The following is a 22,135-nucleotide window of genomic DNA, read 5'->3' as shown; positions in this document are numbered from 1 at the left end:
AAATATAGAAAATATAGCTTGTGTTTATTAAAAAAACATTACAGTTGTATTTTGTGTAATCAGACTGGTTTAGAAAGAGAATCACAATCAATATAAGATTCATGCAAAAAACAGGCTTCAGGCAAGTGCCTCATATTGTAAAGACAATGTGTCTAAATACTTACATGACATTTTAAACAAATCCTTTGAGTAGTCAGTATAAGATTACACATATTAATATGTATATATAATTATGTATTTTATGCATGACAGACATTTGCTGTATAAATCCCCAGATTTCAAGTTGTCTGTTCAGAATGGAACTTTCTGCACAATAAGAAAGCACTGACTTTATTAATACTAACACAAAAGTGTACATTTATTATAGGATTTATTCAAAATGTCTAATAAAGGTATTTCTTTATTCATTATTTATATATCCTATTGTACTATATTTTACACATCTGTAACTCTTTGGAACACTTTGTACCACTGACATTTTCCATATTCATTGTAATGTACATCTTTTAATTCACATACGCCAAATTTTTATTTCACGTAACTTCACTTGAACGTAACTTCCTGCGTTCCGTCGTCTTCCGCCCATCACGCGCATGCTCAGGCCTCTTCGCAACTCGGCTGGCAAGATGGCGGATGCTCAAGTATGTAGTTGAAGACAGCGTGGTGAATTTAAATCGATTTATAGGCATTTTATTAAAGTTATTTGTCACCTCAAATGACATGAACATTACAATATTGACCTAAATTATGGAATAAAGCAATTTCAGGTCAAATCTAATTGTTTAGAGTTGGTATTTGATTTCGGTCTGCACACCCTCGTGTAATGCTGAATTAGCCGGAATGCTAGCGTTGTTAGCCTAATGATGAGGTTATAGTTAAGAATATAAAGATATCTTAAATGTCCCAGCATATCTTGCCAGTTGTATTGCTTCCACTGCTAAATGTGATCTATTTGTCACTAAAGCGGTTAGCTGCGGTAATATTTGCTGAAACAGGAAGTCGATTTTAGCGAACTTAGTTACCATTTGTGGCGGTGTAAAAGAAATGTGGATGGTGATCGTCACTCAAATTTAAATCTTTTAAATTTGTATTTTTTTGCAGACCGAGAGGGCTTATCAGAAACAGCCCACAATCTTCCAGAACAAGAAGCGTGTTCTGGCTGTTGAGGGTGGCAAGGAGGCTAAAGAGAAGATCCCCCGCTATCACAAGAGTGTCGGGCTTGGCTTCAAAACCCCAAGAGAGGTAACAAACCTTCTCCGAAGCTGGTAAAATCGGACGTATTTGTTTATAATTTTGCAAGTGATGCTTTTTCTCACGATGGTCTTCCAAACCTTTAGGGTTCTGACGACAATGCCTTTTGGCAACACTGATGCAACATCTGATCCATTTTTTTTCTTGTGGGGTTACTGAGTGATTATCCCAGTAACAATTTACTTGTTTCCTCTTTCCAGGCTATTGATGGCACTTACATTGATAAGAAATGCCCCTTCACTGGGAATGTCTCTATCCGTGGCCGTATCCTCTCAGGTAAAAATATTATTTCCAGCAAACCTGCACACTTGCCTTTTATGTTAGCTACTGTAACTTATCCAATAGTTTTTTTTTTCAGTAGGATAGCCACATTTTTTACAACTAAAGAGATTTTTGACGGAGACTGGGTTGACTAAGCATTTGCTCTTCTATCAAATCTGTTCATATTTGAAATTTAAAATATACCTGGACATTTTAAAAAATGGTTTTGGTTAAAAGTGCATTACTCATTTTCAGGTAAATCAAGCATAATTATTTCAGACAACAATTTAAGCAAAAACAAAAAACATAGCTTAATTGTCTAAGTTAATTTTTTTGGGGAAAAACAATGAATGTTTCTGGGTGTAGTTTTAGCAGTAGCTTAATAAAGTGATTGCAGCTTAAACGGCAGCCACAGACTCATTACTTGTATAACTATTTCATAAATTTGTGTTGACTTCAAATAAAGTTTGAAGTCAAACTTTATTTGACTTCAAACTGGGATTTATTCTACCTTTAAAGCTACAATTGTAGGATGGAGTTTATACCCGACTTCACCTTTGTCATTATTCTACAAATGATGCTTTTCTCACGATGGTCTTCCAAGCCCCTATGGGTTCTGACGACAGTGCCTAATGGCAAAACTGATGTTGATTATTGACAAAAGTGAAAGCGGTATCATCCTCTGAAGTGGGATCTTGACTTAGCTCTACAGTGTTGACACAAAGCTGAAGCTCTGTCTTTGTTCCAAAGGCGTGGTGACCAAAATGAAGATGCAGAGGACCATCGTTATCAGACGCGACTATCTGCATTACATCCGCAAGTACAACCGCTTTGAGAAAAGGCACAAGAACCTCTCTGTCCATCTGTCACCATGCTTCAGGTAATGCACGTTTTACACTCTGCTCACTTTAACAATGGTGATTATGTAACTATTTAGGTTACATAATCATGTATTGTTTCCTACTCGATTTGAGCTGTTATTGATTTTAATATTGTTGCTCATTGTAAAAATGATGTCTTAGGTATTTCTACAGGGAACATTAATAATAAGTCTGCCATGTTTGTTGGAATGCTAGTTTAAATACTAATCCTGTCCAAAGAATCCATATTAGCTGCAAATGATGCTTTTTCTCACGATGGTCTTCCAAGCTCAGGAAGCTTTGACGACATTGCCTTTGGCAAACGCTGATGCACTTCTACTTTATACCCTTTAAGTTGGAGCAGTTGATTACTTGTGTTTAAAACCATGTTTAAATTAATCATCTTTTAAACTTCTTACCTACAGAGACGTCACAGTTGGAGACATTGTGACTGTTGGAGAGTGCCGACCCCTCAGTAAGACGGTGAGATTCAACGTCCTCAAGGTGACCAAGGCTGCTGGAGCCAAGAAACAGTTCCAGAAGTTTTAGGCAAGACTATAAACATGGCAGCCCACAGAACAGCTTGTTTCACTGTCTAATAAAGAAAATCTTGTTTAAAAGCTTTCTTTGTTGTTTTATTTTAGTCCTAGACTTTCCACTAATAGATTATGGTTTTTGTGTCACTGCCAAAAGGATTAAAATAAATGGATTAACATTTTCTGTCATTAATACATTCATTTTAATGAAGTGTGTTCAAAATCAAAAACATGCTGGATGGTGGTAGACATTAAATGCAAGATGGCTTATAAATACCTACTGTTCTCATTAATTTAAATTTAGCTAAAGAATTCAAAATAAACCTGCTAATTGAAGTGCTGTCAACAGTCAAGGATTTAAGGTGGCAGTGGGGCCTCATATACAATATTTACATTTGTTTGGATTTTCATTTTAGATTTTGGGTTACATGGATAAAAAATGTGAAGTTCTTAGTTACTGGATTAAATACAGAACACAAAAGCCTGAAGATGACATACCTTGAATGGCATAATGAAAACGACTGGTTTAAAAAATAGCATGCAAGAACACTGAATCAATCCTATAGTTCATTAAATAATGTGTATATTAAAATAAAAAGTTGATCAATTGAGTTTTTGTAGCTGAGATTCACTAATGGGGTCTTGTCAAAGAGTGGAAAACCAATGTTCCTGAGGAGGTTTTATGTATTTCACAAGATTTGCATCAAACTGCTACAGAATCTGTTTTGGCTTGGAGGTCTGTACTCTAGTTTAATCCTTAAACTCTGATTACTGCTAAAGTTTGTAGTCAGCACATTAGATACCTAACTGACTTATATTAGAGGTTTAAAACTAGTTAAAAGTGTAGAATTTTTTTTTCTTACAATCTACCCATTAATGTTAATTTTGTTATGATGGACCAGTCCTGCCATTTATCCTACTGTAACTTTAGAAATCCACAAAACAATTTTGGTTTAAAAGGGATTTTGTGAGTACATATGAAAATTACATATACATAATATAATTTCCTCATAAAATTATATGCTCAAAATAAAGAAAAAAAATTAAGTCCAATTAATTATTAGATTTAGAGCAGCCTAAAACAAAAATGTTTAATAAACTCCATACAAGGTAAAATAACTGGTGGAAAGCTCCAGGACTTAAGGTGGATAAAAATCCTGACCTCAATATGAACATCATGCACTTATGTTCACTGCAGCCCCTCTTAGTGGTTGAATTAATTTTATTGCTATATCTGCAAAAGTTACCAGCAGAGGGCGTCATTGTTAAATCAAAGTTTCTATCTTTTCCTTTCCAAGGGTTTTCACAACTAATGTCAAACTTAATTTATTGTTTAATGCTAAACAAAATTTTCTTTTTAACTTTGATTATTACCTATGTATATTGGTTATAAATATATATCTCAGATACAGCAAGGACAGCTCACTTTCTATGAGATTCACAATTCAGACTTTCTACAAAGGCAAGTTGATATGCTTGCTCTAGTTTATTTGAAACATGGCCCTCCACCTTTTATGTGCGCAGCAAAAATGTAATGTAGCTGGCAATGGGAGTTAAGCTTTTGTAATCCGTTATATTTATTTACCCGAACCTAGTTAATGATCATCTTATGAATCCGACAATGGTAGTAATGCTTTGTCTATGATATGGCCTGCTTTCTTTGTGGAGTTTTAAGCTTGTAACTCTCGGTAGCTAAACATCCAGCTAAACATACAAATGAACAGGAAGCATAGATCAGAGTGTATTCATGGCTGTCTGCGTCAACTGATTCATTTGCATTTGTCCTTATTTTTTGCTTGAGAAGAGATCTTTTTTTTCTGCGTGGGAATCAGTCAGACCCCCACCTCCGCCCACCACCGTCTGTCTGTAGCGTACCATAACATCTATTAATATATTGATGCAGTGCATGTTTTATCCTAATCTTCCAGTGAATGTAGACCATATGGAGATTATCTGAGCAGGAGAAAGTGACTAATGTGAGCCCAGTAGTCTGAGTAGGTCCATCTTTTAATGATTAGCAGAGCGAACAGCTGTTCTCTCGATGCGTACAGCAAATATTTCTTCTCAACTACAACTTTTACTTGTTTTTGTTTAGCTTATGTGACCCTCGACACATGCTGCAGTGTTTACCCAAACAGCAGAGTCACAGTGTTAAACCACAAATGTCCTGTCTTGTACTGGGGGCTTTCCCAGCTCCGTCTCCTTACGTTGAAGACACTGCAAGAGGGTGGGAGGGCTTCTTCACTATGTTTTCTGAATAACAGCGCTTCTCAGAATCAGACACCCCGCGGGGCACGACGCCCCAGTAGGCCCACCGCATGAGTCTAGCTATGCTCCGATTTACTGTTTGTTAAATGCCAGAGCTTTGATCCTTTGAAAAAGCATGAACAACAAAAATAAGCCGCCGACTATCTGTCAAGTTTTGATGGATAATTGCTTTTAGTGATGCCAGATTGTATTGCTGGTTATGTCAGCTGATCCATGTGTGCCTTCGTAGTAATTAGAAACCCAATAAGTTCTACCTTGCTTCTAACGGACCAAATTGAGAGACCATTTTTCAAGTTATGAATGATGCATTCTTCTTTGAATATTCTAATGTGGTGAAGCTGATTGAAATGTCATGGGTTTCCCATGGATTGATCTGGACCGCGGACAGATTGTGAGGGCTATTTCAATGTATTGAGCAAGTTGCCCTTAAGCCACTTTTGTAACCTATTTGGCGGTATAATTAGGGTCATTGTCCATTTGGAAGACCCATTTGCAACCTTTAACCTCCTGGCTAATGTTTTTAGATGTTGCCTCTAAAAAACACAATACCATCAACAAAATGTGAGCGTCAGCATTAGAGATTAAAATTTATTGCACCGTCCATCTGACACCTGAATCAGGTTGTTTTTAATGAAAAGAAAAGATGGAGAAAAAAAAATTCCTAATTTTATTCTATGCACTGCTGTGGATGAAAACATTCCCAAAAGGTGTTCAAATTAAATACTCTACTGTTGCTTGATCAGTAATACAAGGCATTTATTTTACTTTTACTTCTTCAGTGAACACCATTGCAGCATCCCTATATGATTTCTCAACCCTTTTTCAGCTGAGCATCTCATCCATCTGTCTCCCTTCTCTCTTCTAAAAAGTTTCTCTTAACATTCCTTCAGTTTGCCAACATGTTTATCCAATGTCACAGTCGTACATACTTGTGTATCCAGTGGCACAGAAGCTCAAGCCAAATGAAGCTAATGGTCACTATCAAAACAGGGACCTTCTGGTTTCCCAGCGGGAGGTTTGGTCTGGAGGGATATTGTTCGGCCCCCACTGATGAACCCTTGTTTTTGGTGGTTTGGAAGCTGTCAGCAGTATTCAGACTGATTTTTCCAGCAGAAGACCTGATAGACTGAACAAATGGAGCACGGGTTTGTCGGCATGAGTTTGGGTTGTATCTGATACGGCTCTTCACCCCGCGCTCTTGTCTTCGAACAGAAAATCAGTCCTCAGACGCCTCTGCATGAAGATACACAGACAAATATGTTGGTCATTACGTTAACAAGATTTACCACAAAAACTCCAGAATTAATTTGATTATATAAATTTAGTGAAAAAAAATACATCAAAAAATAGGAGCCTATACCAAAAATATTAATGCATTTAAAATATATAACTGTGGTGTTTTTTTAAATTTATATTTTACTCTTCTTGACTGATCAGATTTTTTAGTAACTTAATTTATATTAATTTTCATGAAATCCTGTTCTTATCCTCTTAGCCACATGGTGCTAAACCACTAAGCAGGAAGTTAGATACTATTTACATGGTTGCTAGATGTTTAGGAGAAAACCGAGTTTTCTGTGCTACCATCACAAATTTGAAAATGTAAACTTGACTAAATTGGAGTCATGTGCTTTGGTACTGAGATTACATTTTTCTGCAACATTCCAGGTTTTATGGAGGAACACTTCAATCTCATTCAAAAACACGATGAAGGCCTGTTTCTTTCAGGTCTTGGGAACTTTGTTAGTTGAATACCAAATAATTTGATAATTTGATAAGGAGGATTTAAATAATAACAACTCTACTAGAGAACTGAAAATGGCCCATTATCAGGTTTTTCAGGATACTTCTCTGTATAATTGTGACATCTTTATTTGCTCAATTATTGCAGAATGTCATACTGTTTGGGCTTTCATAACTTTTTTCCTCCTCCAATATCCTCTTCTCTATCTTTTCTTTTCTATTTTCTATATCTGAATTCCACTTTTCATCCTATTGTGTTAATTACTGGTCAATAAAATATTTCTTCTAATGTTCTGTGACATGTTAAAAACACGACTTCCGTGTTTTTTCCTGTTGCCTCAGGAAATGTAAGTTCAATCCCGCTGCTGTCCCACTCATACAGTTACAGTTCTTTTCCTCTACAGCATAATATGAAACTATTAACCTCTTCACAATCCGGCAGCTTATTGCTGGGGCGCACAACAGAAACACTGTTGGCTCTACCAAAGGTCAGCCCCGAGTTACCAGGCACATCTGCACATGTCATCATCCTTTCAGTTCTGCACAAAGACTGGCAATGTTCTTGAGCCAGACATAGACAAGTGTCCAGCAGCATCATCTGTGAAAAAAAAAACTTGGGGCGGCACGATGTTATGTTGCACAAATATGATCCTAACTATGTGTAGCAAACTATCCTTAGCCTGATCAAGTATGGTTCAGGAATGTCTCCCAGTCATTTGAAGTGAGTGAAAGTAGAAAAAATGAATAATGAGCATGTCAAGATCTATTACTTTAAGGTTAGAGGTTATGGTCACAGTGATTAGTGTCTCATGTGTTCGACAAAACCGTGAGCTTCTTAACTGATTTGAAGTATTTGAACAGATGTGGCGATTTGCAGACTTATCGAGACTGCAAACATTCCTTTTGTCTCTTTAAACTCATCTGCAGTTGTACAACTGTGATTATGAAACTGCTGCCCGTTTATTTACATTCGCGTGAACATTTCTCAAAGGGTCAAACGTTATCACTCCCTGTTCAAGTCTATTCATTACAAAAACCTTGATTGATTGATGCTCACCTGGTCTGCATGGTAAGACGAGAGCCATGCAACCACGTCCCGAGTTTGCGCCATAATTCCTAATTCAATATGCTCGTGTTCAGCCACGTTCATGCCTGTCTGTCAGGCAGACCGCGTGTCTGGCATGTGTGAGTGCAGCAGGCATCTCCAATTTTACAGCACTCTGTCAGATCAAAGCGGAGGCCAGTGCTGGCAGATCACAGGACGTGGCGTTGTGCACAGCAGCGCTCTTGGGTCATGTGTGAACGATCCACAACGGCTGTCATTAAGGCATCCCTGCAGTGTGCTCCTGCTGAGTGATGGACCACATGAGAGTGTTGAACTGTAGGCGAAAGGAGAATCTGGACTACTGATCTAGTCAGTGTTATTTTCAGATGATGCAGTGCTGGGCAGAATTTAACATGCGCACAGCATGGCAATTTTAATTGAAATCTTTTGGGTTTTAACGATGCACTTTAATTAGCTTTAAAAATACAACAATTGGGCACACATGTTTAAATTTAATTCAATATTTTTTTCTAATGCACACAGGCTCAGTATTATATAGACCACTTCCTAATATTTGTATTAGTGTCTGTTTGCACGTGGCAGTAGAGTCACACACTCTCTGTTGCTATCGATGAGGTGCTCACATAAATCTGGCAACTGTTCTTAAACCTTAGGTCTATTTTAAACTGGTTGGATTCCTGGATTGAACCCAGCTTTTAAGCACAGTGAATACATTTTTAAATGTTCCTAGGTCATTGTTTGCCAATATTCTAAGCCCAATTGGGCTTTTTTCAGACAAGTAGAATGTCTGACCATAAAACCTTTTCTCCAGAGATATTCCATTGGTCTTCATTTGAGATTTAAGAAGCCAATTTTCTCCGGTTGTCACCCTCTTATTTAACTTTGATGGTAAACCCACTTTCACTGTGGTCAGTCAACTTTGTGCTCCAGAATCTTCCAGTTAAAAGACTTGAGTCTTGGCCATTCCTTGGCTGTTCCCAATCAACCTGACCAAGTTCCTCTTATTTGAAGTGAACTTTGTCACAGTGAGGCTTTAGAACTGGACATTTCTTCTTAACACAAATCAAAACTATAGTTTTGGAATGGATAGGGCAAGCTAACCAGGAACTGCATGCCCAAAGATGAAATGTTTGTTTGTTTACATTAAAATTTTGGTTTAACAAAAACAGCTGAGGTATTGTAAATCCTCTAACAGTAACTATATATATTTTAAAATTTCTCCTATTCCTTGAATCCGTGTTGCAGAGTGGGGAAAAAAGAGCTGTAAAGTGTAACACTTGTCTGCATAAAAGGTAACAGGAGCAACTCAAAGCTACGCCTCACAGCAATAGTTTATGCTGCTTCTGAGTGGTCTTTTCTCTGCAGCAAGAGGAATTCACCCTGGCAGATGGTGAGGCCTGGGCCCCAGAGGCCCTCAGGCAACGCTACACCCTGGGACCCGGACACCTAATCGTGCCCCGTCGAGCCTCTCACCTGCTGCTTCACTGCTCACAATGTTATCTCATCTCCCTGACCTATTGTGGCTCCAGTTGGTGATAATGACGGTTGAGAGACCCACGCAGCGTCATAGCAGTGGTTTGGATCTCCCTGGAGAGAATTGGAATCATGGGAAACCTCGGAGTAATTGATCTCTCCGTCCTGCCTCCTCTGGTGGATCTTGTTTCTTATCTCCAGCAGTGAGACATCTGACTTTAAAGCACAGATTGAAGTGATTTTTCTGTCACAAATTAAACAGAGATTCTCACTTTGCTTCGTTCATGTGGCTGTTTATAGCAACTTTATGAGAATTTATTTTCCAAGCGCCAAATCTGTCTATACATTTGAAGTACTTGTTTGAGTTGCTCTTATTTTATCACAGTTTTCCCATGGTGGAAAATTGTGATAGTTCTCCACAATGGAAAATACATATATTGTTCATGGCTCATAAATATGCTAACTTGTAGAACCACAGTAAGTAGTATTCTGACAAGCAACTACTTAACCGCACCACATTGTTGTCGAGATCCTTCTTGTTGTTGTTCCTTTGTCTGCTGTTTTAATTTTCTCTCAGTCTTTTTTCCATGAGAATACAGCATCCAGTTTGACCTCAGTTCCCACATATAGTCAGATATTGTGACAGTGGCCCAGTTTTCACAGAGCTCCTCTCAGATTAATTAAAACTTTATAGCTTCATCTTCAATGTGTAACTCTTTATTATAAAGACAATGTGGATGAGAAAGGTCAGAGGCAGCAATTAGGATTTTGGTAACTTGATGCTGCTCTGATTTTTGGCAAAAGCTGTTCCACTTACAAGCAAAATATTTCAGCAATTTTTCTTTTTTGGGTTTAGGGGGGGTAGTTCATTTCTGTAGTGATTATAGACAATTCAAACAATTCAAAGACATATATTAAATAGTAATTGGTAAATTTATTAACTCAGCTCTTTTGATGGAAACATGTTTTGCCCCCCAGTGGGTCTTGCAAAAAAGAAAAGAAAAAAAGAAAACTGATTAGGAATTGCTAAAAACATGTGACAAAGAGTCTGAGGTGCTCACCCAGTTTCCATCTCCCCAGATACCATTATAATAGGATCTAGTGTCACTGTGGGAAGCAAACCCCGTCCACAAAGACCCCACCCCACAAACCACAAGGTATTTCAGCAACACTGTGCTGTCATGATTAGCAAAGCATTGCCAGTTTTCCACCCTGAACAAAACCCAGAGCCCACCAGTACCTCCCGAGAAGGAACATTTCTAAAAACAATGGCTGAAATAAAAAATATTATTATTAATTAATTTATTTGTTTTACAAAACAACAGCTGCAGTTTTGTGCAAAATGGGTGAAATACTGACTGGCTAACATGTGTAGGTTCAGAATTATAAAAGAAAATAGTAATGCTTATTGTGTTTTTGTGAGTGGAACATGTATAAATCATGATTGCAAAACTGAAAAGCAAAGTGCGAGTGTTACAGTGCTGCACATTAAAACCTTTTTTTAATATAGTAAATATTGATCAAATAAAGCAATTAAAAGAGCAGTAAATCATAAGGATGCATAGATTACATTTTATACTCATGTAGCTTTGGTACACAAGGATGTCTGCAAGACTTTTTTAGATTTTTGTACAGGACAAAGAGAATGAAGTGCATGGAGTTTTACAATCATTTGTACCAATGCCTGTTTTCTGTATGAATATGAATATATGAATATGAATATATTCCTTTAAACCTTAATTGTGAAGGGTAAGATACCCTTCAGTTACATGTCAGTTACATTTTTTAATCAGAATAGTCAAATTAGCCATTAAGGTTGGCTACTTCATTTATGTTGTTTCCTTTTGTGGATTTTTCCCACAATATAAAATTATAGGTTGACTGTTTCTAGATTTTTTAGTGTGAGATTTCAGTGTATGATGTGCATCATTAGAAAGATGTGTTTAAAAATATAATAACATTTCCACTCAAAACCATGTAAGAGCACTTCCATATTGTCTGAGCTCTGACCCTGATAAACTTCTTTAAAGTTAACAACAGGACCCCCTCCCAGTGAAACTAAAGGGAAAGGGGTGATACAAATGATAACCCTGTGCCATTGTGTGCAGGCATGCCTGCCAGAGTATCTCTGCTTCACTTTGTAAAACATTTTCAAGATAACAACCAATTCCAAGCAATCCACAAAAAGAAAAACAAATGCTACATTTGTCTCCCACTTAAGCAAACAGTAAACCTCCTTATCCTAAGACAGAATCTGGCTTTAAGACCACCAAAATTCAAAGAAAGGAAGCTGATGTTTTGGTAAGCCTCTAGGGACCAAATGGCATTTTGTAACTTGTAAAAATATTTTGGAAAGTGTGCTGATGAATGTTAAGGATGTGTTTTCAGGTGTAATGGACAAAATTACATATCAGAACATTACATTAGCACATTTCTGTTGCTGTTTTTTTATTGATTTATGACGACTCAGTTTGTGAAATGGAGCCCTCTGCTTTATAGCTGCATCTAAAACAAAACAGTTTTAAGGGGAAATTTTTGTGCTACACCTAACCAACAGATAATTTACTGAAAATATGTGGATCATTTTTTTTAAGGGAAATCATTCTCATTTACACAAATAGGCCCTCCATTTGAATCTAAACCTCTCATATAGCTAACTGAGCTCATTGTATTCCCCTTAAGTCAGTCACTGAAACACAGCATGCGAAGCGAAAATAGAGGGATAGCTATGCTAGTACAGGCTAACCGATTAGCATCACGAGCTAACAATAGAGTTTTGCTGATATAAAATTCAGGACTAAAGAAGTATGTTACAGCCACTAGAACAGGGGTGTCAAACTCCAGGTCTCAAGGGCTACTTAGATGTTCCACTGGTCCAAAACACCTATTAGCTTCTCAGTGCAGTCATGTCCTGCTAATGATCTCCTTATTTGATTCAGCTGTGTAGCATCAGAGAGACATGTAAAAGTGACAGGATAGTGGTCAAAGTTTACTGCTCTTGTATGTATTGGCCTTTGTGGTGTCTAAGAGTTGTTTCAGTTTGCCACAGCAATTATTACAAAATTTGCAAATTTTGCCTTTTAATTTATAAAAGATGAAGAATGATCACATCTTGTCATATTATGCATCAAAACCATAGAGATTTTCACTTTCAAGTTTAAGTTCCAGCTTAATAAACAGGAAGGAGATTGTTTTCCTCTACTCAGTTTGAAGTCATTATGTCAGGTCTATCAGGATTTTCTTCATTATCAAATGTGTCTTTGTATATTATTGATTGAGAAAATATCTTATAGTCATAGTGCTGTGTATATGGTTTTGATTTGTGCTGTTGTAAATGTAATGGGAATGTATACAATGCTTGCTGAAGTATAACCAGTCATGGTCAAGTTGAACAGTCCAGACGATGATTATATTGCTGCAATGGCCCCAACAAAAACAGTGATCTTTTGAGCAGAAGAGTAAACTTCCTCTTCTTGCACTGATGCACATGCTTCCTAAGGGGATTGAGTGATCCAACAGGCTCAACCCAATTTTTCCATTTAAGATGGAAGTATTTGACTTGGTACAGACAAATGCATTAGCACAGAAAATGTATTCCACATGTTAAAAAGGATGAAGATTGCACTCAAATTCATGAAAGATCTTGGTTAGTTTTGGACTTTACAATTAATGTTGCGCATTCATTTTTCCCCAATAATGTGATTTCTAAAAGCTTCCATGTCTCCTCTGGTTTCAGATCAGTCAAATACACTCTCAAAGCAAACTCAATGTTATGAGTATCTTATAATCTGCCTGTTTAACTTAAACTGGAATAGCCCATTGAACCAGACTCCCAGAGCATCCTGCCTTAAAATAATTTCCCTTCCTTGAGATGATCACAGATGTTTTCTGAGAACCGAGGCTCTTCCTTTCATGCTACGCAGAAGTGGATAAAACAAGCTGTTTTCTCTAATTTAGCGTAGTCCACGGTTTATTTTTGATTTCCTGCTCCGCAACTGGAGATTAAAATCTCTGCTGGCAGCAGCCCAATTGCAACAGAGCCTTGACCACAAGGGTCGCTAACCTTAGCACTAAAGAGAAACATGAAGGCTATATTTGAGAGGTCATTGCTCTGTATAGTTGGAGACATAACTGGGGAACAGTGGATATGTGCGATTTTTAGCGACCTGGAGGGAGTCCCACCCAGGGAGAGCGGAGAGGAAGCAGTGCAGATGGGCTCACATCCTCTGCAGGATTCGTTTTGTTATTCTAATCTTTGGCTTTGCAAACTCCCAATCAGGGGTAATGTCTGAAATTATACAAAAAAAGTTTTATTTTTTTTCTTAAAACAAGTTTTTACTATGAATATACACTTTTTTTTACTATGAACTAATCCATGACCATGAAAGTATGACAGTGGAAGCCACAGAATTGTCATGAAGTCTATTAACAGTCACATAAAACAGTATAATTAGAGAGATAATTTTCTTCTCACTCATCTGTCTTCAATAAAGACCACCACAAGCAACATTACAGCATAGTTTGGCATGCTTTGTTATAAAAAATCCCTTTGATGATCATCCAACTGATGTTTGCTTTTTCCATATATGCTATGCCTTTGATTTTCTTTTTTTGCTTGGCTTGTATTTTATCATTTCCATGCTGTTGCTGATTTTCAAGTCCAGAGTTTAAACATGGATGATGGCATTTTTCATTAAGCAGTCAGAAAAAAATCTTAAAGTGTTTAAGAGAGCAACGACTATGGGCATTTATGTAGTAAAGATTAAGAAAAAAAAAAGTAGTCCGCAAATTACTCTCTGCTACTGCATGAAATAAAAAGAGACAGGACGATTAGCAGACTACAAGGGGAAAAATCTCAGCATGGATTCTTCCTGAATTTGTGACCACGTCCACGTTTCCTCAGCCAGGTCAGCCAAACTTTGGCCAAGACCGAGAAAGACACGCCGACGATCCGGGAAACCAGAATGCTTTTCCGTCAATACTGTGGAGACAAAGAGATGTCAGAGGGATGGTGACCCTTTCCTGCTAATCAGAGGAGGATTCGCAAAGAGGAAAGCACTCCTCCCTCCGGCTCTGCTCAAGCTGTGATGAGGTTTCCATGTTTGTGCTGGCTCCTGGAAGTCTGATGGTACCTGTATCCTTTCTGGCATGACACAGTGATAACAGACACTTATCTTGCCACATCGTATTGTAAAGAGGAAGTCCAGAAGTCTATCAGTCAGCTTTAGTTTGTCTCTCTCTAAATCTGAATGGATTCCCAATCAGTTGAGCTACTTTTTATATTAGGTGTATGGTTGAATTAATTTGGGGGTACGCAAACTAGAATAACTTAGTTTGTGGGAACATTTCTTAACGTACCTTCTTAGATGAATTAAGTTATGGAAAGATACAACTCTGTATAAACAACCAATCAAAGAACAAATCGGCAGATTCCTTTATGGTTTCCTCTTCCAGACTTTTATTATCATTTTTAGTCCTGGCAGCGCACTGCTCTGCAGACAACTTTGTGTTTTAAATGTTACTGCAATAATTCAAGATCCATAAAGTTTTAAAGAGTTAGATTTTTCTTCCCTTTTCTGTGAATCATAACTTCTGTTTGGATTGACACTTTGAAAGTTACAACTTTGGTGCCACTTATGGCACTATTGTTCAGTAATGATAGAAATCCCTCATCACTTCCCTTTCATTTGGCCAAAAAACATATTTTTGGAGCTTCTCAAATAGTCTTCCTGCATTTTTTTTTTTGCAAGCACACCTTCCAAAGGATGACCTATTTCAACAGCAATATGGCAACAGATTAAAATGGACCGGCGACATCAATCCTTATGGTAAAAGCATATAAAAGCATATAAAAGGTATATATATACCTTATGATATATATATATATACTTCAGTCTGAACCAGCAATAGACTATGTTTGGTATTGTGTTGGAGGAGAGCAACTATCATTTTCTGACAGTAAATATTGCCATATTTATCCATGTGAAGAAGGAACTAAGAGGATTCCTCCAAATGTTATGTAAGGAACTGTAAGTTTAAGCTGTAAAAATATCAAGATTTTGACAACTATGATGGATGAAGATAATCCATGAGCTATGAGTGAAATAAATCTCTCAGATGACCCTTCATCGCTCTACAGGAATGTAGTTTCTCAGAATAATGGGTAAAAAGTATATATGTACTTAACAAGAGGAAAAAAGGCAGCTAGTCTGCTAATCACCTGCAGGCTTTTCAGCTACAATCTTCTCAGAGGCTCGGGTCTGTTCACTCTTGTGACTGACCACATGTTTTTTGTTGTTACCCAGCAGACAGTTAAACTAAAATAGTGACTGTGGCATACAGTATTCTCAGCGCTCTATCATGTTTGAATTATTTGAATGTTTTCATTCTACCAGCAGCATGAAAAGTAAAACACTTCTTTTTGAACACAATGAATTTAGCATTCTCAGAGGCATGTACTGATATGATAAGGAACTTTTCTTTGTTCTTTCCGTTCCTCCAACAATAGCTCTTCAGAACGATGAAGGGTGACATTGTGGGGTTCTTTCAAATGTTTTGGCCAGGCATCGACTGAAGATGCGTATCTGAGGACTCTCTGACCCATGCTTTCTTCATGCCGACTGAAGGTCAGGAGTTGTCCGTATAGGTTTGACTCACTTTCTTTCATCTGTTTGACTGTGGGCTGCGACCCCAGTAATGTTATACAAATGTCATGCGTCATGGGACTGACAGGTCTTGCATGAGGGCAAGGCAGTTTGCCAACAGGGATTGCAGCAGAAAAGGACCCTTTGTGAAACCACAGAGACCTCTGGCACTATTGTATTTCGCTGCCCAGATCATGCAAAAAAGTAGATTTTGTTTTCAAGAACAGTTTTCAGCTTCTGTTTATAGATCTTTGTGAGGACTCTACTAAATCTGAAGCCAGTTACCAAGACACAAAGCACACCTTTTTTTTGAGTCATTTCAAGCATCTGCTTTATTGCCTGCCTTGTGGGGAGTCTGATAAGTTTGATCATCAGCAGAAAGTCACATTCTCCTCTTGCCTGCAGCTCAAAGGAAATGACTCACAGAACACAAAATAACAAGCTGTGCCTTTTATTTGGAGGTCTTATATCTCTTGCACCCTGTGGCTTTGAAGCTTAGCAGCTGACACATTCTCAGACAATAAGGTTTCTCATTGTAGTTAATGTTCGATGGTCAGGGTTTAGCATTATGTTTGTCTGGTCTGCAGACGACTTTAAATGCTAGATGGGGACAGTGTCTTAGCTAAATGTTTCAGGTCATCAAACTAATGTTAAGATCAGACAAATAATACATGAAAAAAGAAAGTGTAATTTAGATTTTTTTTTTATTAAAGGGAAAAAGTTAATCATGCCAACTTGGTAGTATGTGGAATAAAAATTGCTCCTTAAATTTAATAGCTGGTTGTATTCCCCTTGGCAACAACAATTGACATTGTCTGTTTTCAATAACAAGTCTCTTTACATCACTGAGGAGGATTTCTGGCTCACTTTTCTATGTATAATTGCATTAATTCATCCTCCAGAAGCACATTAGATGTATTTAAGTTCTCATCACAGCATCTCAGTTGGATTTAAGTTTGGACTTTCACTAGGCTTCTTCAAGGCCCCTTTAATTGTTTTGTTTTTACATTAAGAAGATGGCCATCACCATGTTTGATCATCTGTGTGATATTCTTTTTCTAAGATGCCATTAAAGTGTGCTCACTTTCCAGTTATCAGTCCATAGAATATTTTTTGCAATGTATTCTGGATCATCAAGGTATTTTTTTGGGCAGATGTAATAACATAAAATAGCCTTTATCGTATTTTGCTTTTAGTTTATGGTTCTTATCTATAAACGTTCCCAAGGATGAATTTTGCTTTCTCAGTTTAGAGATGGTGACACTCACTGTGCTTTTCTGGAGTCTCAAAACCTTAGAAACTGCTTTAAGAATCTTTGTGGACTGAATGTCAATGACTTTGTTTCTCATCTCACTTTGAATTTCTTTTGATTGGACAAAATAACTTTTTGAGATCTCTTACACTGATTTTGCTTAGGCGACTTTTTAATTTTTAATGTGGCAGTAGTTGGGTTTGGGTGTAGCATGAGGGAATTACTTTTCACATTATGGCAAGTTGGCTTGGATATATATACATATATATATATTTACTTTAATAAATGAAATCATCATTTGAAAGCTACTTTTAGTATTTGTTATGCAAATGTTCAAAAATATAATACAAATAGTATTGGTTAATTAATCCTAATCCTGCTATTTGATGAACTCCTTTTATTCTTTGTTTTGTCAATGAAAAGTCAGATACTAAAACAAAGATCCTAAAATCCTATTTGGAGTAAAATTTGAGAATTCTTACTGACTTAAAAGCTAAGTAAAATGTGGTTTTGTTCTTGATGAATGATGTTTCAGTAATGAAGAATGTTGCCATAGCAGCCACACGGTTTCTTGGATGATATGGCCTTTTGCCCTGAACCCTTCTCTCAGTGGTGGCACACTTTCCCCTGGAGGATTCCTCGTACAACATCTGCCTCGTCCCCCCCTAATCTCCAAGTGACAGCCCCTTTTCTGCTCTAACTCCAAAATCCAGAATGCTTCTGCTCTGACTTTTCTCAATAAGACCTTTCCATAACCACCTGCTGAGAAGGTTAGAGGTCATCACCTCTGCCCTTGGGACAAACTCCCTCTAGTCGGCATCCTTTTAGAAATGTTAGCAAAGAAGAAAACGATTATTCATGAGTTCTTCTGTTAATTTGCAAAAAAGATCTCATTAAAATGAATAAAACTCATTTTTGATTGCATAAGACTGGCTTTGGGGAACTCAAGTGACGTTTATTTTTCTGAAATTCTCTTGTGATCGCTAAATGTGAAGAGAGAAGGAGAGAGGATTTTCCTGCAGCTTCTTTTCGAGCTTGATGCCCCGTCGTGGCCTGAAGGAATCACCCAGCTCTCATCAGTCTGCTTCCACATTCCACAATAGTTGACAAAGAGACTCCACTCTCTCTGCGACAGATGTCTACGCCTCGGGCCGTCCAAGCCAAGCTTCTATTGTTCAGGCTCAGGGATCTGATGCAGGGTCCTTAACTCCTCCTCCCTCAGTGTCACAAGGGGATGCCAGGGCGCAGAAGTGGATTTTAACCACTCCGGATGCAGTAATATTCAGAAAATGTCCGATATTTTTAGTGTTTTCAAAAAATCACATAGGCGCTGTTGCTAAAAAGTAAGCTTACCAGGTGTAAAATACAGCAGATAAATAAACTGACAGACTGAAAACATAATCTCCCAGGATTATCTTGATTCCCACAGGAATACAGGAGGGAATCGTGGCCCAGTGGGGAAACAAGCAGGCTCTCAGAGCCGGCTATCATGCTAGAAGTCATGTTTTCTCCTGTTATCTCTGACTCAGAGGCCCAGTGAGATACTATAAAACCACAAAACCTCACCTCAAAAATGTGTAACTAGTTTTATATGGTTAGTCGTGTGAGGTGAGATTATCTTAACCTGTAAGAGAATCAGGTTAAGATATATTAACCTGATTATCTTAATAATCAGGTTAAGATATTTTCATTCTGTTTTCATTTTTTGCAAAGTGAAAACAGCTTATACAATGAATTTCATTCACATAGAACTCAAAACACATTTTAAAATGGTCAAAAGATGTGTTTTGTATTACTGTTCCCGTATTGTCATTGTGTAGCTGTTTTCTGCTCTTTTTAAGTCATCAACCACAAACTAGCTAATCAGATTCCTTCTGTCAAAATAGCAAAACAATCAATGCCATTGCCATAACACAGACTTTATTTATGTCACTATATTTCTAAATATATTCTGAAGAGTACAATACACTTTGATTTAACAGCATCAGTGTGTCCTACATGTAAGTTAAACCTTTTGGGGAAAAAAACAGCTTATTTTTGTCACATTATAATCAGGTGTCAAATTCTCCTGCAGAACCAATTCAGAACTGTCTTCAGTACCAATCCTCAGTCAGTGCTGGAGCCACTTTGGTACCACCCTTGTTTTTTTTTTATTTTTTATTTTTTTATTAGATCTAACATCATGGTTTACTTGTGCACCTCACAACAGTTTTACAATCTTGTCTTTGCTCCCTTTTCCAAACTAATAAGAAGAAGTGAGCAGCTTTTATTACCACTGATGTCTTGAACATGTTTTTTGAAGCCCTTCGCCAGCTTGACTTACTCCATTCAGTAATTAACATAAAGCTGCATCTCCATCAGGGAGCATGCAGCCCCGTCTCCTCAGGCTTTTGTGGAGAAAGAGCCTGTATGTTTAACACATCTGTCGTCTCCAACGTTAGAGCAACCCACAGACAGGCTCCGCCATGCAGATCTTTTATTGGGCAATGAAAGAGACCTTTGGGGCTCCTGATAGATGCCCATCGTTCCAATGAATACAAAAAGCAGCATAATTGGGGGAATAGTAGTGCTCAACCCCTGGAAAAAAAAACCCTTGTCTTTCTGATGCTGATGTAGTCGGGTTAGGAGACAGGACATGTCTGGGCAAGTTTTCACAAGATTATATCTTTTAAAAATGTCTAATAGAAGGGTTTCATTAAATATATAATAATAAAACAATCAACATAAGTAAACGTTGCTAAAAGTCAGATTTGAATTCAAATTAGTTCAAAATGTAACAACATGTCAGATAACGTTCAAATAGGGCTTGTAGAAATGTGGATACTGAAAAGCCAAACGTAGTTAGAAAAACCTTTTGTAAGGTTTTGGACAAACACCTTTATCTGAGTCTCACTATCTGATAAATGCTCTACTGTTCTGGACATTTGGTTTTGTTTGTCGTCTCTAAGGACACGTGATGTCTTACATCCGGATCCTTTACTTTGTTCCTGGGTCTGTCGCTGAAAACCCTGACAGAAAGCCATGAGACATTGACATTTTATTTCAGTGAGAAAATAATGTATTTTCTTCTGTTTTCTGGCTTTTCTTAACAGAACCAACAGAAAGCATAGAGAACATCAAGTTTAGTTGGATGCTTTGGGGTCTTTGTGCAGAAGGATGTTTACCGCGGTGGTTTTACCTCAGTGACACAACAGAAATAGATAGACAATGGAACGCACAATGTCCTATTTAAAGATGGTTCACTGCTATTTATAAGCCACTGATGAGACCTAATGAGGAGGAGCAAAGTTGAAAGCACTCTCCTTGTGTCTTGGCTCAATGTTTTTTTTCTTCATTGTCAACTAAAACAAAACAAAAAATGAAAAAGGTCTCTTATTTCTATTATTGTAGCATAAGTTTAAAACAAAGACGGGCTTAAAGAGACTATTTCTCATCAGATTAGATCTTTTGTAACAGCAAATGTGTTTTAGTACAGTTATATATATATATATATATATATATATATATATATATATATATATATATATATATATATTTTATTATTATTATTTTTTATTTTTTTAATTGCAGTGAAAGAAGTGTTAATTTTCTGGTGTCCTGAAAGAATCCTGACCGTTGTCCCTGTTGGTCCTTCATCATTATTTATCTGCTGGTGAGACCCCTTTTTAAATCAGAATAGACACTTGTGGCTCGACACAATGGGCGGCATTGTTTCGCTGTGAAAGGGCTGCATGTGCTTTGCTAATGCCGCTCTTGCAGCAGCCAACCTCCGGGACAACTTCTACATTCAGCTTTTGATTAAGGAGCACCGTTCTGCATGGATGGCTTCCTCCAAGGTGCCTGGAGGTTGTGGGAAAGGGCCAGGGAGAAAGTGTGGCCTCAATCCGCGGCCGATCCGGCCTCAGTGAATGGGCCACAAAGACTTCAACGATTCCGGGCCCTGCTTTGTCCGGTGGAGGTGGGGGTGGCTGTAGCTGTTGGAGTGTCTGACCAGTTCTGACAGTTATACAGCGAGGCGGATGTGCGTCTGTGTAACTCCTTCTGTACTGAAACTTTCACGGGACACCGTCTCAACAGGTCTCTGAGCCTGGAATTAGGTTTCTTTTGGATGTGATCATTTTAAGCACGTTTTTGTAATGACCTAAATATTTTTGAGAGGGTAACAAATCTGTCCTGAAGGTGGGCCAGATTTAGCACGCTCTTTTTAACAAATACAGCCACATGCTGCAACAAGTGTTGCTTGGGATAGTGTGATAATGTTTTGCAAAGCTTAGGTGTTGCACCGCACTCTGCAGCACTAGCAAAGAACACAACACACAGTGGATTGATTTAAAAAGTAATCAATGTTGAAGAGAAGTGTGGATGTTGCAAGAGAATACGAGAAACTGGTTTAAGTTTGGTTTAATCAGCAGGTGAGACTTGACCTAGTAGAAGAGAGGTGAAGGGGGATAATTGAAGGATAAGAGATAAGTAAGCACGGAAGATGGGATGAAGGTTGAAAGAGATAAGAATAAAGGATGAAAGAGGTAGGTATGAGGGACGAGTGAGACAGGAAGAAGGGATGAGGGCGGAAATAGGTAGGGATGATGGAGGAGGTGGAGAAGAGGGTTGAAGAAGGAAGGAAGTGGGTGTATGGTCATGTTGAGACCCTCTCTTGCTTTTAATTGTTACTAGCTGTGTCAATTTTTTTATTTTTTATTTTTTTACAAATTAATAAAATTATGCTGCAAGTTCTGCTTAGTCTGCTTAGTCCCAACAGACTAAAGCAGGTTTTCTAACAG

General features: G+C 37.7%; 1 protein-coding gene and 3 non-coding genes across 4 annotated transcripts; all 4 read left to right on the top strand.

Annotated features, from left to right (window-relative positions):
- Positions 1-576: 576 nt before the first annotated feature.
- Positions 577-2,992, top strand: rps11 (ribosomal protein S11). The gene is made up of 5 exons (XM_014999259.2): positions 577-641; positions 1,102-1,242; positions 1,452-1,527; positions 2,263-2,392; positions 2,798-2,992. The coding sequence occupies exons 1-5, from the start codon at positions 594-596 to the stop codon at positions 2,919-2,921; spliced, it is 519 nt and encodes a 172-aa protein (XP_014854745.1). The 5' UTR covers positions 577-593; the 3' UTR covers positions 2,922-2,992.
- LOC148158058 (small nucleolar RNA SNORD35) lies at positions 1,295-1,379 on the top strand. The gene has a single exon (XR_015764125.1). It is a non-coding gene; the product is annotated as a small nucleolar RNA SNORD35 (small nucleolar RNA).
- Positions 2,082-2,166, top strand: LOC148158057 (small nucleolar RNA SNORD35). The gene has a single exon (XR_015764126.1). It is a non-coding gene; the product is annotated as a small nucleolar RNA SNORD35 (small nucleolar RNA).
- LOC148158056 (small nucleolar RNA SNORD35) lies at positions 2,626-2,710 on the top strand. The gene has a single exon (XR_015764127.1). It is a non-coding gene; the product is annotated as a small nucleolar RNA SNORD35 (small nucleolar RNA).
- Positions 2,993-22,135: the final 19,143 nt, after the last annotated feature.

The sequence above is a fragment of the Poecilia mexicana genome, unplaced genomic scaffold (genome assembly GCF_051168715.1).
Source record: "Poecilia mexicana isolate PSO_F unplaced genomic scaffold, ASM5116871v1 scaffold_8, whole genome shotgun sequence".
NCBI lineage: Eukaryota > Metazoa > Chordata > Actinopteri > Cyprinodontiformes > Poeciliidae > Poecilia > Poecilia mexicana.
The sequence above is the reverse complement of the archived record's forward strand: the minus strand, read 5'-3'. Positions and strand labels throughout refer to the sequence as shown.

What these genes read in the sequence shown, in the direction of transcription:
- rps11 (XM_014999259.2), top strand. Translation starts at nt 594, where the DNA reads ATGCTCAGGCCTCTTCGCAACTCGGCTGGCAAGATGGCGGATGCTCAA. An exon ending in GCTTCAAAACCCCAAGAGAG is followed by an intron (nt 1,243 to 1,451) that starts GTAACAAACCTT and finishes TCCTCTTTCCAG; the next exon opens with GCTATTGATGGCACTTACAT. An exon ending in CATCTGTCACCATGCTTCAG is followed by an intron (nt 2,393 to 2,797) that starts GTAATGCACGTT and finishes TCTTACCTACAG; the next exon opens with AGACGTCACAGTTGGAGACA.